This window comes from Osmia bicornis, chromosome 16, assembly GCF_907164935.1.
Source record: "Osmia bicornis bicornis chromosome 16, iOsmBic2.1, whole genome shotgun sequence".
Taxonomy (NCBI): Eukaryota; Metazoa; Arthropoda; class Insecta; order Hymenoptera; family Megachilidae; genus Osmia; species Osmia bicornis.
This window is the reverse complement of record NC_060231.1, coordinates 3314571-3329960: the sequence shown is the minus strand read 5'-3', so window position 1 is coordinate 3329960 and position 15390 is coordinate 3314571. Positions and strand designations below refer to the sequence as shown.

Sequence of the window (15390 nt, the reverse complement as noted above, 5' to 3'; positions counted from 1 at the left end):
TATTTTTTTTTAATTACAAAAGGCTACGCCCGTGAATTGAAATAAATAAATAAATTAAGCGTACCTAAATTTTGGGATCGACGTAGTTAAAAATCTGAAAAATTTCATTCAATCAATTATATTATTTTATATTCACATTTTTTGTACAAAACAAATGGTTTTCTCTTTTAATGTCAAAAAACAGATTAGTCAAAAATACTTAGTATCTTACTTGTTATTCGCACATTAAACTGTAAAATAGCGATTGTTCAATTATTTCATGTAGCATAATTTATACACATATAAATTATGCAGATATTCGTACCAGGAATAAAATAATATTTCATTATTTTACAATGAAGTATCTGTACAAACTAGGCACTCGTTTGTCGTGAACAATTATAAAGTTGCATATACATAAAAGTCTTGTGTGTATTAGACGATATAAGATCCGAAATCTTAATGCTAGTAACAAGTGTCACATATAATGATCTAACAAAATAAAAGATGTAAACATAGTACAAATGCACAGGATGTATGATGAATGGATGTACAATAAATAGCAAAGATCATTGCAAAAAAAAAAGAAAAAAAAAGAAAAAGAGAAGAATCAAGACACACAACATAGCTAAAACCTACTATTTACACAAATTGTTATATCAAAATATATGATCATTTTTTATTACATAATTAGTTTCTTCACATTATTTTTATGAGCTAAAAATATAAGTCAAAAATTACACCTCGTCAGATGCGAGCACCTCTCTATCGGTAGGTGTAGATGATTTTTCTTTTCTCTCATCTTCTTTCATTTGAAGAGCAACAGCTGACTCGAGCACCCGTATCCTACCCTCGTGTTTCACAATTACCGCTTTTAATTTTCTTATCTCTTCTGTGAATTCTTTGAACAATTCCTCCTGTAACAAGTACGATTATATTGCTTTTAATTATAATTAAATAAGAAAGTAGAATCCATAAATGTACAAGTAACGTACAGAAATGCCTACAGAAGCTTGGGTGGCATTCTGAGAAGAATTAGAAGCAACTTTTGCTCCTTTACTCAGGATATTCGATTTCTTATGAACTTTCAGTTCGTTTTTAGTAGCTGACGGCTGATAACCGTCCCGTAAAGATATCAGTACCGGATCTGCGTCAGTTCCTTTTTCCCATTCTTCAGCAGAGATTGCAGCGGTATCGCCTGGGGTATCTGGATACAAATCTTCTTGGAAAAGTTCCGACTGAAAATGAACAAATTTTATAATGAAAAATTCTTTCATATGTACATTGAATTTTGAAGAAAAATAATTCCTCTACCTTTCTTGGTACAGTCATGGAGATAACCTGGCAGAAACCTGAGTTGTTGAGCCGGTAAAATCTAGTTATTTCACAGCTATTAACATCACAGCCTCGTTTTGGCATCATTCCTATACCTCGTTGAGGATCAGGGGTTTGAAACGTATTGATATAATGAACGAAAGGAGGTTCAGGGGTTATTTCGAAATACCGAATTACAGAGTCACCCTTGCCGCATAAGTACACTAGATTTGTGTCAGAATCATAGAGAGGGAACATGACTCCGTTGCTGGTATCCAATTCTACCATAACTATGGGTTCACCTAACATGTCAGGAGCACGTAGGGAATACTGCCTCTCAGACATTTTACTGAAACCTGTGGTAAAGATCAAGCCTCCCCTGAAAACATAGCAAACACACAACTTTGTGGATACAAAGCTTTAGTCGGATACTTTAAAAACATACATTCATACATACAAATGCAAGCTCCTACAAATATGTATATATATATATATATATATTTAAATATTACACATTTACATAATATGTTTTATATTATGTTACTTTCTTAATTTCTTTTTTTTTTTATTTCAGTTAATCATCAAAACTAAATAACATCCACCTTGTTACAACATCTGAACATTGTACCTATGCACAAATTTCTGTCTGTATTAAACACATATGTGAAATAACATAAAATGAATATAACCGTAATTAAGGAATGCTTATACATTTAAATTATATTTGAGTAGAAGTCAGCGCACCAGCTGGTGACTGGATTTTGCAAAATATATACCTGAATCGTTTGTCTGCTTTTGGAACAGGTATTTGTCATTCAAAATTAATAATTTTCTATCGAATCAGGAAAAATCACACTTTCTTGTTACGATATAATATGTTCTGTATTAGTGTAGTTATTTCACTGTATTTTTAAATTTGTACACTTATTGTATATTTTAAGATAATAACTTGATATACAATACTTACTGAAACTTTTATGCAGATATTACACAGCGGACATCTTGATATTTGCATTTATTAAGCCAACACACATCCTCCTGATGTTGAATTTTCAATCTTCAAGTATTCCATTAAAAATTACCAAATCTCGCACTACACAAATTGGAAAGACCATGTGATAATAAAAAATAAAGATATTCTTAACGCGCAAATAGAAGTGTGTCTATTATAAAAACTTTTATCGATACTTCGCTTAAGAAGTAACAGTCACATGTCACTAAAAAAAAAAATTGTTATAGCCTGCTAGAAATATCATAGTTTTCAAATAAATATATCATTGTACTATTTTATCCTGAATACATTTATCGTGTAAAAAGGCGGATGTATATTGTTTGATGATTATTCGATGTGAAAAATATGTTGATAGTGTTTTGCATAATAAAAGATAATTATCCTTAGGAACATTTTAACAAAAATACTTATTTTAAACTAGTATCTGTACAAATATTGGTTTTCATTAGTCTTTACATGCCTGGATAGATTTATTCAAATAAAGCGCACATAAAGTGAAATTTTTTGATCAACCGCTGTACAAGTAAAGGATAAAAGTGCGTATGCATTTATTGAAAGAAAATTGACGTACCTTAGAAAGATTGCACGCGTAGCTTTACTACCTTCGTGCGCAATAGCTTCCTCCAACATCTCCCCCGTCCTTGGATCCAAGATTCGAATCTTTTTATCTTTACACGTGGTGACTAATCTAGATCCGTCCCAATTCCAGCATGCAGAATAAATCATATCCGGATGACAATCTATCCGAACCATAGCCTCTCCTGTACCGACGTTCCAGATCAAGACAAGATTGTCAGATCCGGCTGTAAGTAATACGTTCAACGCAGACGGATGCCATAGTACAAGACCTACTCTGCGCTGATGCAGCTGTAAGTCTACCACAGATTCCGTTAACGTCCTGGAAATACCACCGTCCGGTATTTGCCATACTTTAACTACACAATCCTCAGAACCAGATGCTATGACATTGTCGTTATGAGGACACCATGCGATGTCTAACACAGGACCTTTATGTCCACCGACTAAAGGATAATCAGCTGGTATCCGTCCTACCTACAATAATTCAAAACGATGGTCAAAACTACTTCTTCTACGACAACCCTTTGAACCCGATACATGAAGATAACTGAATGAACCTAAGGTTTAAGGGAACAGGCGATGGATCAGAGAAACTAGCAAGGGTGAGACTTACTTTGTTGTGCGGCAACACAATGAAAGCACCACCGCCGGCTGACTCAACGATGATGGCAAGGAACTTTGGATTCACAGCACAGAAGGTCGAGTCCCATGACGACTTGGACACCCTTATATTGTCGTAACATTGTTCACGTTTCAAAGCTGTTCCGTACACGTGGCGGAACTTACTGCTACGCACTACACGGAAAGACATATCTGCACCTACTTTCGACCGGGAAAACAGAAAATTGAAACAACAATGATTAACCTAGAACGACGCTGCTAGGATCAGTATTTTCAACGCCGGTTATTATGATTATTTTAAATAAATTATTGTTACGTGTCCACAGCCAGCGTGGGCGTCGCGTGTGGACCATCCCCGTTTTATAAATAGATTCCCCACCCTCGGTGTTAAAATGAGCGCGACTTAAATAAGAATATTTTCGAACCCTGATACTACGCTCCGACGAATTTAATATCCATCGAAATGTTTTATACGTACATCCGATGATGATTATTCGAAATATATACTTTCGTAGACCATAGTTGGCGAATCGAAAAATAGAACCGATTCACCGAAAATAAACCCAGCCGCCGCTTTTATACGACGATGATTCACACACCGATCGTCATAGCGTTCCTGAATTTATATTACTACACTCCCGGTTCGGTACCGTCTAAGGCAACGATCGCAGCCGAAATAACGTTACTTCGATTATTTTCGTACGACTTATCATGAATAAATTTATGAGCAACAATTTTTGACGGTACGCTCAGGGGCGGCGCAAGGCAGGTTCAGCGCGTTCGCCGGAACCCGGCCTCGCGTATTGAAAGCCCCCGCAAAAACTTGCGGTTGAAATTAATAAAAAATTATCTTCGATCATCGATAAGCCGAGATCGATTTACATCTTTGGCTATTCTTTCAATAAAAAGCGAAGTAGCGAACTGAATCAATTTTGAGTAATCAAAAATTTTGAGGCAAAAAAAGCGAGAAAAATTATGTAATATTGTATTATAATTTGTACTTATAATAAATAATTCCTTATTGTGAAATTTAAGTATAGGATTTGAATGTTTATTCTACCCCTGCATCAGTTTTGAAAAGGGCCCTGAAAAAGGTCGCGCCGGCCCTGGGTACGCTGATCGAGAAGCGACCTAGGAACGCGTCGTAACACGAACAACGCTGGAGGACACATTTGGGTCAATTGCATTCGGTTTGAATTTTAATTAAATATCTATCATTAAATTAACATATTAGAAATTGGATTATTGGAGCGGAGATTTTCATTGAAAAAACTCGAACGAGTTATATACCTTTAATTACAACAACGAATTATTTATCATTCTTCCTCGTTACTTTAATTCAGTCCAATTTGTTGGAAATATGTATGCACTTTGTTAAACTGCGATAAAACTGATTATTTTTATATACGAATTACAGCTGGTAGAAAGCTATGTAACGGAATAATTTCCACGTTCCGATTAATCGTTCTGCTATCGTCAACGGATTGACGCTGACTGTTATCCCCTACCGCTAACTGTATCTAATCTACCACGTGTTTATATACGATACACACACACCGAGATAATTGCGTACGTCGAATGCGATTCAGTGTCACGGTGATACTGTAACGATAAGAATAAACGAGTGCATCGGTTAATCGTGTGAATGATTGTTAAAAAAGGAGCACTTTAGAATTTCGACATTCCCGCCGAGAAGCAATAACGTTTCACTGTAATTCAGCGAATCACCACGTAGTAGCGCTATTCACACGAACGACTGGATCATTTAAGAGCACCTTATTTGGAAGTGCGCACCCTGCTCCTGCGAATACCTACCCCCGAAGATACTTCTTCGGTCGCGTTATAAGTTAATAACGTGTCTACTTGCGATACTTTCTTACGATTACTTTCGTCTCACCTCCCCACCTTTTCTTCGGCCACTTGTGTATACGAAGAAATCGAACGAGTTACATACGCGCACGAACGTTGGAAATCGATGGACCGTTTCGTGGATACGAGAAAACAATTTGGAAGAATATTTTTCTAGAGTACGTGTGCAAATGAGTTCTCACCGACAAATTTTTTCCCGATGACAGCCGATGCACGCTTTTGGAAAAGAACTCTCCCCACCCCCCAAATCTCACGCGCTAATGAGGATGATGGATGCGCGCGCTTCTAAACGCAACATGGCGGCCCCCAACCGCGAAATATTGAATATTTCAAATTCTCTACGCGTTCGTTATTGATTATCACAATTGTTTGTTAATCGATTGCGTTAAATAATGTTTTATAATTGATATTCAATTTCTCGTATTGTAAAAGTATGATAATACACTGATAATAATGGTTAAACTATTTAATTCTTCTTTCCTAACCTCAAATGATAATAGAAATCGGAAGAAATATAATAAATTCTTAATACTTCCCATTTGAATCTCATTAATCGAATACAAAAAAATTCAATACAGTATTTCGTCCATGCTTTATTTAGTTCAATTTTTGAACATAATTAGTTTGGACGTTTATAGAACACACTTAAAAGTGAAATCGCATTTGGTTACGTGTGTCCATGTACATAACATGTTGCGAGTGCATTACTTACTTTCGTATCATTCATGACGATCTTCTTCAAGTTGCATATGGTTGCAAGCATATTTTGTTATTGTGAGCAATGATATGTCCAGATAAGATAGTGAATTTGTTTGTACTTTGACATTTAGTAGAAATGGGTAATCAAGTGACACGTGCTGGACATGCATCCTCGAAAAAGACTGATTCCACTGCACACGCCGGCGATACGGCTAATGCAAATAGCCTTTCGAAAAGTTCCTCAGGAACCGAATTAGAATCTAATTCGCATATGCAATTCTTTCCGATCGAAAGTTTAACGAAGGTACAAAGATTTTTCTTAACTGCCACCGTATCAAATTTATCATACGCAACAAAGATGCGTGTAATCAGTTGCACAATAACAATGATCTTAGTGCGCAAATGTTAGTTGGCAGAAAAGTATCATCTGTCATGTATGTTTTATGAATGGTGCAAGTCATTTTTCAACAATCATTTTTGAATGACTTTACATTGATAAGTACCACAGTTTGTATAACCTATCCTTTCCATAGATAACGTTAGTTGCGTTATAAAAATAGATGGAAAATATGGTTGACTTTATTTGAAAATTTGAGTATCAACGAGCTATAGTTTCAATCTGTATTATATATCGAAATGAATTTTGGCAGTTACGTAAATAACAATATGTACATTTTACAGACATTGTCTCATCTGACTTACGAGGAGGATCGAGTGCACGGTATTACAAAATCTGTATTTCAACGGTATCTGTTTCCTAATTATCCTGATTTGGGTGACAAATTATTTGACTTCCTTCATTATACTGCCAATGTCAACACGTCACATTTAAGCGCGAATGCTTTTAAACATCAAGCTGAAAAATTCCTTTCTGTAATGAACGATCAAACGGTGCTGGAAAATTATGTGAGGATGTATTCCAGTTTAAAAGGAGACGGAAGTGTTAATCCCGATGGATTAAAAGCTCTGTTAAACATTTCCTACAAAATTGCTATGGACAATAGTGGGACTCCTTCTTGTATTTTTGCGGATCAAATAATTAATGCAGTTGTTCTATCTTGCGTAAGTATATTCAACATTCTATGTTCCATATATGGTTTATTCCATATATTGTAAAACATACGTTATAGTTTCATGGTAAATATGCCTTGTCTGTGAGTTATGTGAGCAACTGGATCTGGCAGAACTGTACACGTATAGTTCAAGGCCCCCATAGATACATAATACATGTATTAACAACCGCATATAGAAGTGGTAAAGCTTTGCTGTCGAAAGAACAGCCGCAGCCACTTCTGGAGATACCCACACCGATATTAGAGCAGCCAGAGTCTATTGAATTCCCTCGAGTCTTACTTCCTCTGAGTTACGTATGGTTATTAGCATGTACGTTGCCTCAGTGCTACCTTCAGGTAAGTTTTCATTAAAAATCTGATTACATTTTTATTATGATACAGTGTAAAATAATGAAACGAATTAATGTTCAGTTAGATGATTCGCCAAAGGATGTCACGCATGCCTTAATAGCCAAAAGAATGGGCACTGTGTGCCCCAGACATTGGACGTTGCTGTACAACAGCGCAGAACATGGGACAGGAGCCAATCGTTTCCTTCATCACGTACTAGGATACAGGGGTCCTACTCTATTATTCATAAGAGCAGTTAGTCCAGATAAAGACACCGTATGCCCTACGTATTGTATATGTTCAGCAGTAGAATGGCGCGAGAGCCACCTCTATTGGGGAGACGAAAATTCAATGGGTATTGAATTATTTCCATCGTACAGGGTTATAGAAAATGCACCCAAAGTATTATATCTGAACACTAATATCCGGGGTTATCCTCACGGTCTGCGGTTTGGGAGCAATCCACGTTCGCCGTATATTAGTATAGACGAATCATTCCATTCGGTCAGTATTGCAGGTGCACCTTATCCGATTGCTAGCTTAGAGGTTTGGGGCTGTGGCGACACGAAATTAAGGTGACTATTTTATCTGATATTATTTGAATAAAATGAATCTTTGGGAAAGTATAACAGGAGTAAAATTTTAGGGAACGTCAATTGGAAATTAAAAAATGGCAAGTGAAGGAAGCAGAGAAGCAGAGGATCGTGAAGTTAAGTGCCAGCGACTGGATAGATCATCCTGATCGTTACTTACTCGAATTGGCAGGCCGAGCGTCTTACAACGAATCGAATAAGTAGCGGTAGGATAAGTTTTAGTATAATAGCACAAAATTCATTCAGGATTCATGTACTAGATTACTTTTGTATATATGTATATACTGTGAAGCATACTATTGCTCGAATATGTACTTATGATTCATGTGTAACGTTTTGAGAACTGTGTTCGGTTCAAGCTCCTTATCATAAAAGTGTACTTATCCTATAGAGCGTCAATGAGTATAGATTTGAATCGTATTCGTGAGTATAACACACGATTTTATTTGTTTATAGTATATCGAATTTGTGATAAAACTTATCATACGTTTTAAATAGGAAAGTTTTAATAACGATTATTTTTTAAGTTTCAACGTTTTCCAAATGCAGTAGAATCGACATCGAAAAACCATAGTACTTAGCGTATAATAGTAGGAAGAAGTAGAATCTTCTTAACTCATCATTCATGCCTCGTAAAACTATTATTTAAAGCTAGAATTTAGGTACTTATTGCAACGATCGAATGTATCTCCATGCTCAATAACATTAGCACATTTAAAAAATATATAAGCAAAGCTTATCCAAATACATAACAAGTGAAAACTGTCTCATACACATTGACTGTTGAACATTTATATTATTATAAAAAAGAAAAGAAAAAATAATTATTTTAACGTCTACTAACATTATCTATCCTGATTGTTAATAGAGTTAAATATACACACGTACCTGCTGAAGCAGGATCTTAAAGCATAGGTGCTATTGCACATTTTTATTGCCTTTATATAAATATATTTCGGCTGTTGTGTGCCTTTAGTAAAACATGTAATTGTACAAAGATTTCATTAGAAAGGTATATTTTTATGGAAATCTTTTTAATTGTATTTTTTCTTACCGTTTGAATTAGAAGCTGATGCTATCTTATCAAAATTTATTGTTATAATTGCAATTACATTTACAAGTGTTTTGTAATCAGAAATTTTAGATAAAGTATAAAAGAATTAGGAATGTTAAGTGCTTGAATATACATAATCATTATATCATAGAATATTTGGAGAAAAAATATGTGAAGGTTGCTACAGGATAGCACTCTAGGGCGAAATTATAGTAGCGTGTAAATAAATAATGGTATACTAGAAAATTTGTAAACTGTTGTATGGTGCAAACTAAATAAAAATTAAGTGCAGTACCGTTGCAGGTGTTTTAAATTATAAATCTTTCTTTCTATAGTAATAAGTAAGTAGCAGGGCCGGCCTTAGGCCTAGGCAGACTAGGCGGCCACCTAGGGCCCCCCGAGGCCCGACTCCCTCAAGGGGATTTCTAATTATGCCAGAATGGGGTCTTCGTTAACTCTAGAATTTTGACTCTAGACAGGGTCGGCTCTGGGCCTAGGCAAACTAGGCGGCCGCCTAGGGCTCCTATAACACGATTTTGCGCCTAAGAATGCAAGAATCGGGGTAAATGCAAATCTGAATTAGTTATACAAGCTTTAATGTTAATTTTATAAATTTTATTTGAGGTGCATATGTGTCATATATGTGAAGGGGCCCCCGAAATCTCAGGCTCGGCCCTGAGTAGTTATCATTAACACGTAATTAGAATCTTATCGCCCAAATGTTTCGTAATTAAACCTCGTGGCACTCCTGTGCTCCTTCTACCAGGAGCTTTAGACTACTGCCGCTCCCTAAGTAGTAAAGGTGTATGTATATATACCCTCGTAGCTCCACCCACTATCTGCGCAGTGGCTCACTGCGCTTCATGGTACCAGCCGCGTATAATTCAAGTTGGTATAACTCATTGCATCCTTTTTCAGGATTTATCCTCTTTGTTTAATACCTCTTTATACAATCTACTATCCTATTACCAGCAGGTTAGTTTTACTATTGTGCTATAAATGACAAGAGATAAATATCGCATGCTCTGTCCTTGTCTAAAATAGCTCCTTTTCTTGCTAAAAGATCTCCTTTACAATCCTGTAATCCGGCTTTTAGAAGACAAAATTCAATGGAGATGCACATTTAAAGTATTTCTTTTCTTATTTAATTCATTTATCTTGCATTCGTAATCCAAGAATAATTGTATGCATCGTCGAATTTGAAACCTGTAACTTGATAATAATATAATAATGTATTTACTAGTGTTTAATTTAATTAAGTAAATTACGATAATTTGGAATGATCAAATTGGAATTTGCATTAGTATTGATGTGTAATTATTAACTAATTATGTGATGATTTTAATTAATCCATACCTCTGTAATAAGGGGATTAATTGTTGACATTCAAAACGAAAATTACAAAGCTTTACCATAACGAATAATTTAAAGAAAACAATTTATATGAATGAAATAAAAAATTGCACAATTCAAATTCTCGATAATCGATTAATTAAAGTACATATTAAGAAATAGATCAATCGATAGCTAGCTAATTTCGCGCAACAATTTAATTTCGATTGCGATTTACGATAAGTCGTTAATCGATTCGAAAACAAAATGGGTCGCTATCAATCCTATGGAAATACCCATGCAGATGATTGATTTCAAATGCTTTTTCCTTCATAAAAAATTCTTTTCATTAAACTAAAATGATTTGAGGTTATTTTTAATTGTAAAATGAACAATTTTATATTTCAGCTGTCTATATTTCAGTCATATAATTAGAAGGTACGTATATAAATTAATATCAGAATTTTGCAAAATTTTGAAGGTTAGGAAATTAATTTTTGATTATGTATATTATAGCTTAACGTGTTACGCATAACTCTTGCTACTGCGATGATTAATTTATTAATAGAGAAGAGAATTTCTTCGTGGAACGTAGAAAGGTGGAAAAATATAGGAGATGGAACGAGAATTTTGCGTAACGTCGACGAAAGTTCCGTGATTAGAGAAGAATCGTCAAAGCCTCGGGCGCATAGGTACAATCGGAGCCTTGACATTTTCTACGTTTCTTTCTGCGTATCGTTCGTTAACGAACCTTTTTACCTATCAAAGACTATATTGTTCTATGTGTGAAAAGATAAAAACACACTTAAGGCTTGGTTTCTAAGAAAGAATGTCAACTATACATCTGTCTATTGTACAAACATTCAGCTAAAAGTAACTTATTTATCACTAACAGTTATTTGTAATTTTTATTACTCAGGTGCAGCTGACAATGGCATTCAAAATTTAACAATGGCCCTAAATGGTACAGGATACATTTGGAAGAATTAATTTCATATTTTGTGGTATTAGTAAGGTATCAATAAGATTCACAATCCTCTACAACATTTATTACTTCAAAAATCATTAATATAACTTTCTGCAGGGATTTTTGATTTTCTGAATAATGATTTACTGAATTTAATCACAACTTATAGAAATAACGGTATATGATATATATTATAATATAATATCAATAGAGAATATTGATTTATATTATATTATATTATAATATATTAAATATGAAATTGATATATATATAAATTATATTCACTGGTGCAAGTAATTGATGACCACCCCAGCATTAAAATGCTGCCAGTGAACTCTTTATAATATCTAAGCCATCAGACTCACCTGTGGAGTGGAAAAAATGAAAAGAAAAAGATGGCAGGGGACGAAGGTCTAAAGAGGAAGTCGATAGCAGGTAGACCGGGCGGAAGAGGAGCGTGATGGGAGGGCATGGTGGTCGAAGATGATAAAAGCCCGCAAAGAAGAGGAGGAGACACGTAGTGTTGCTTTCAGGAGCTGAACGACAACAGCTAGGAGATGCCCTCGAAGACGATCGTTCATCTGGTGATCGCCTGCGGCCTTCTCAGCCGTATTGAATGTGAGTAAACATCAATCCGTGCTTATGATCGTATCTTCTAGAAAGTGAAAACCCATCTGCTTTCGAAATTACAGTGGACCAAAGGAGTAACGGTATACTTTGCCTTCCTTCTATCATTTCATTTCAAAGAAACGTGTGTCACTTTGTGTTACATTACATTGGATTGTCCAGGAAAATCATGGAATATCATCATTTCCATATACTTTGAAATGTGGAATTTCTATGGGTTAATTTTCAAGTTTTATTTATGTAAATATGCATTGAAGATGGCAAGTGGTATAGTGCACCTTTCATTTTTGAAAGAAATTGAAAATTTGTAAAATAAAAATGACTTAGAGATTCGTCATTCTCTATCAAAGATTTCTGTTGGTTCATTGGGGTGACCCCTAAGGAGGTACAATATTATCCAATCGATGAAAATAGTAGTTTGTTAAAATTCAACAATCGTCGCTGCATTAAATTTGCACCATTGAAATGTTTATGAAAGTTACGCCATCTTGTCACGTCCACTCCATCTCAATGATTCCCATTAAAAATCATTCAATTATATTGAGACTTCAACTTTTTCTTTCAAGTGAACGTCGTAGTGCCCTTTGAACGAGGCAGAGTAAAAGGAATGGTATATTGATAATTTAAAGAAGAAATTAATACCAGTCAGTATTAACATTTTTCACTGAGAAGTTTCAAGAATGAATTCATGAATCGGTAGCCACAACTGGCAGTGAATTGAAATGAAGCAATTGCCATTTTCGGCTGGTAATTTGTTATCGATTTCGATGACCGGTTTCGTAAGTCCAGTGCTAATGTATGCGACGTGTTCGCAAAGGAGGAGGTCAAGTCGCATCGTCGAACTTTCTCTGTTCGAGACTTTTAGCCTTCGGGACCGGTTTCCTCTTCAACGTGCTGCATTATGCAACGGGACAGGGTTTCCCAATCTTCAGAACCGGCGAAAACACCTGTGCATCGCACATGATCAGCTGTTTCCCTCTGATTGAGCCGCTACGAAAGATGAAAATCTTACGAATGATTGAGAAACGCTGCCGTGAAATAACGAAACAGGTGTTTAATATCGACATTATTCGTGTAACATCTTCATCTTCACACAAACAGAATTACCATTTTATTTGGAATTATATTTCAACAGTTCAATATTCAGTCAAATGCAACAATTTCTGAAAGTTATTATTTTTACATAAAGAGTATGTTCAAATGATTCTCTGTGAGAAAACAAATCGAAAAGTCTTTTACCGTTTTTCAATCCGAGGCTTCGTTTCCGAGATACAAGCAATTAAAGATTAGGCGCCCGACTTCCGGGGTGCCTAGGCGCCTGAGCACCCCGGAAGTCGGGCGCCCAATCTTTAATTGCTTGTATCTCGGAAACGAAGCATCGGATTGAAAAACGGTAAAAGACTTTTCGATTTGTTTTCTCACAGAGAATCTATAGCTTCCATGATATACAATTTCCAGGACATTTTTTATTTTCAGCTGCAAGTCAATATCACGTGTTATCACAATTTGGACAGAGTAATCAGGTGGACCATAGTATATCGTCGAGGCAACATTCCTCTTGTCCAGAGAAGAATGGTCGTTTTCCAGTTCCTTCCCAGTGTGATGCTTATATAGAATGCATCGATGGAATTGCTGAAGAAAAGCTGTGCCCAGAGGGTCTGTTGTTTAATCCAAATGCGAGATTCAATTATCCCTGTGGGTATCCCATAGATATTGACTGCGAGGGCAGACAGAGTAGACGTTAGTATTATTTCTTTCTCTGTGATGGAAAATTGGATTTCTCTTTTAAAATGAAATCCAACATAAACGGTGCTCCTTTGTTCATTTTTCTTCTTATGTTTTAGAGGCAGCTCAGCCAACAGACGATTGCCCTCATCAATATGGCTACTTCAAGGTCGGAGATCACACCCATTGCGGTCAGTTCGTGAACTGTGCAGCAGGTATTGGGTACAAATTTGATTGTCCCGAGGGATTAGCTTTTAATCCTGAGAGTTATCGGTGCGATTGGCCCGATCAAGTTCCAGACTGCGACGCCGAAGGTAAATGATTTTAACCTGTTAACAGAAGCTTGTTTCCTTAACGGATCATAAATCACAGATAATAATTCTGACTAATTAATGCTGCAGCATTCTTGGGCTTCCAATGTCCGGAGGATACGTCCAACTCTTATTACGGCAATGAGATCAGGTTCTACCGTAGCCCCCACGACTGCCAGCGGTATTACGTCTGCGTGAATGGCAAGCCGCGATTACAGAATTGCGGAGAAGGAAACGCGTTCAACGAGTTGATCAATGCCTGTGACGGTGCAGAAAATGTCACAGGATGGTAAGCGGATTTATCGTGACGTTTCTATCATAAAAATCAATCACCCTTTCCTGCTCGCTTCTTCTTGTGAAACAGCTTAAGATCTTAGCATGATGCTTCTTTCTTCGTTTCAATTCATCTCTGCTTTTAGAGAACAATTTTTTATTTCAGTGGAGGCTCGCGCATAGGCACCTATTTCCACTTGATATTATCGATAACATTTAATATGAGTCCTTTTTTCTTTAATTTTTTCCTTATACTTGGACAATATACACTTGGAGACGAAAATAAGTGGACACTGTTCAAAATAGAATACCTCGGTTAAGATTGGACTAAATAACTTGAGATTTTTTGAGAAGCTATAAAAATTAATTCACTAAAATATGTATTTTTATCGTTTTAAAAAATTACCATTCACTATTTTTTTCATGATTTCAACAAATTTTAAGTTTTTAAAACGATATAAATACATATTTTAGTGAATTAATTTTTATAGCTTCTCAAAATACATCAAGTTATTTAGTCCAATTTTAACCGAGGTATTCTATCCTTAAGCTTAATGTCACTAGCCATCCCCCAGTTTATGAAAAAGATACAAAAATCTTTGTATGAAACTGTGCGCTTCACAGTTCCAGTGGCGCGGTGTTTGACAATGTGCGCATGCGCAGATAGGAAGCTGCGCGCGAGGCTGCGCAAGAGAGAGCACTGTCGCTCCCGCAATGGCGGTTTTTTGAAACAAAGGCTAAAAATTTTCTGGAGCAGCATCCCCACTAATTTTACCTACGAGCAGCCACTGCCTAATTTAGTATTAGAATTTCAATTAATTTTATTTACTTTTTTGCAGCGAACCACCGGAATCGACGATCTTGGACAGAACGAAGAAACCATTACGCTTATGATCTCTTTAATAACCTCACCTGATCTAACCGCGATGTAAATATGTATTTTATAAGTCGATGTAAAAAACCATATGAATTATTTGTTCTTGTATCGTTTCTTAATCGAAAATAAAACATTGTAATTTCGAGAATCAAAGA

General features: G+C 35.8%; 3 protein-coding genes across 11 annotated transcripts; 2 read left to right on the top strand and 1 right to left on the bottom strand.

The window, feature by feature from the left end:
* Positions 1 to 102: 102 nt before the first annotated feature.
* On the bottom strand, positions 103 to 5695 carry LOC114877977 (coronin-1C-A). 9 transcript variants are annotated; one of them, XM_029191231.2, is made up of 6 exons: positions 5557 to 5695; positions 3498 to 3706; positions 2877 to 3358; positions 1294 to 1672; positions 975 to 1217; positions 103 to 896 (listed from the first exon to the last, which is right to left on the bottom strand). In XM_029191231.2, exons 2-6 carry the CDS (start codon positions 3693 to 3695, stop codon positions 717 to 719), a joined length of 1482 nt encoding a protein of 493 aa, XP_029047064.1. In that variant the 5' UTR covers positions 3696 to 3706; positions 5557 to 5695; the 3' UTR covers positions 103 to 716. The 9 variants fall into 9 exon arrangements, with proteins under 9 accessions (XP_029047064.1, XP_029047065.1, XP_029047060.1 ...); XM_029191232.2 differs by having other exon boundaries at positions 3498 to 3703; XM_029191227.2 differs by lacking the exon at positions 5557 to 5695 and adding an exon at positions 5403 to 5550.
* A 391-nt stretch (positions 5696 to 6086) lies between these two features.
* Positions 6087 to 9422, top strand: LOC114877979. Its single transcript, XM_029191236.2, has 5 exons — positions 6087 to 6377; positions 6755 to 7135; positions 7204 to 7482; positions 7558 to 8051; positions 8123 to 9422. The coding sequence occupies exons 1-5, from the start codon at positions 6210 to 6212 to the stop codon at positions 8271 to 8273; spliced, it is 1473 nt and encodes a 490-aa protein (XP_029047069.1). The 5' UTR covers positions 6087 to 6209; the 3' UTR covers positions 8274 to 9422.
* Positions 9423 to 10865: 1443 nt separating this feature from the next.
* On the top strand, positions 10866 to 15380 carry LOC114877995 (protein obstructor-E-like). The gene is made up of 8 exons (XM_029191277.2): positions 10866 to 10893; positions 10972 to 11147; positions 11375 to 11470; positions 11775 to 12040; positions 13526 to 13789; positions 13894 to 14088; positions 14176 to 14374; positions 15198 to 15380. Exons 4-8 carry the CDS (start codon positions 11980 to 11982, stop codon positions 15250 to 15252), a joined length of 774 nt encoding a protein of 257 aa, XP_029047110.1. The 5' UTR covers positions 10866 to 10893; positions 10972 to 11147; positions 11375 to 11470; positions 11775 to 11979; the 3' UTR covers positions 15253 to 15380.
* The last annotated feature ends 10 nt before the right edge of the window (positions 15381 to 15390 follow it).

Coding starts and splice junctions, on each gene's coding strand:
- LOC114877977 (XM_029191231.2), bottom strand. CDS start 3,695: ATGTCTTTCCGTGTAGTGCGTAGCAGTAAGTTCCGCCACGTGTACGGA. Junction 1,218..1,293: donor CCATGACTGTACCAAGAAAG/GTAGAGGAATTA, acceptor GTTCATTTTCAG/TCGGAACTTTTCCAAGAAGA. Junction 897..974: donor AAGCTTCTGTAGGCATTTCT/GTACGTTACTTG, acceptor TACTTGTTACAG/GAGGAATTGTTCAAAGAATT.
- LOC114877979 (XM_029191236.2), top strand. CDS start 6,210: ATGGGTAATCAAGTGACACGTGCTGGACATGCATCCTCGAAAAAGACT. Junction 7,136..7,203: donor ATGCAGTTGTTCTATCTTGC/GTAAGTATATTC, acceptor CATACGTTATAG/TTTCATGGTAAATATGCCTT. Junction 8,052..8,122: donor TGTGGCGACACGAAATTAAG/GTGACTATTTTA, acceptor GTAAAATTTTAG/GGAACGTCAATTGGAAATTA.
- LOC114877995 (XM_029191277.2), top strand. CDS start 11,980: ATGCCCTCGAAGACGATCGTTCATCTGGTGATCGCCTGCGGCCTTCTC. Junction 12,041..13,525: donor CCTTCTCAGCCGTATTGAAT/GTGAGTAAACAT, acceptor TTTTATTTTCAG/CTGCAAGTCAATATCACGTG. Junction 14,375..15,197: donor GCAGAAAATGTCACAGGATG/GTAAGCGGATTT, acceptor ACTTTTTTGCAG/CGAACCACCGGAATCGACGA.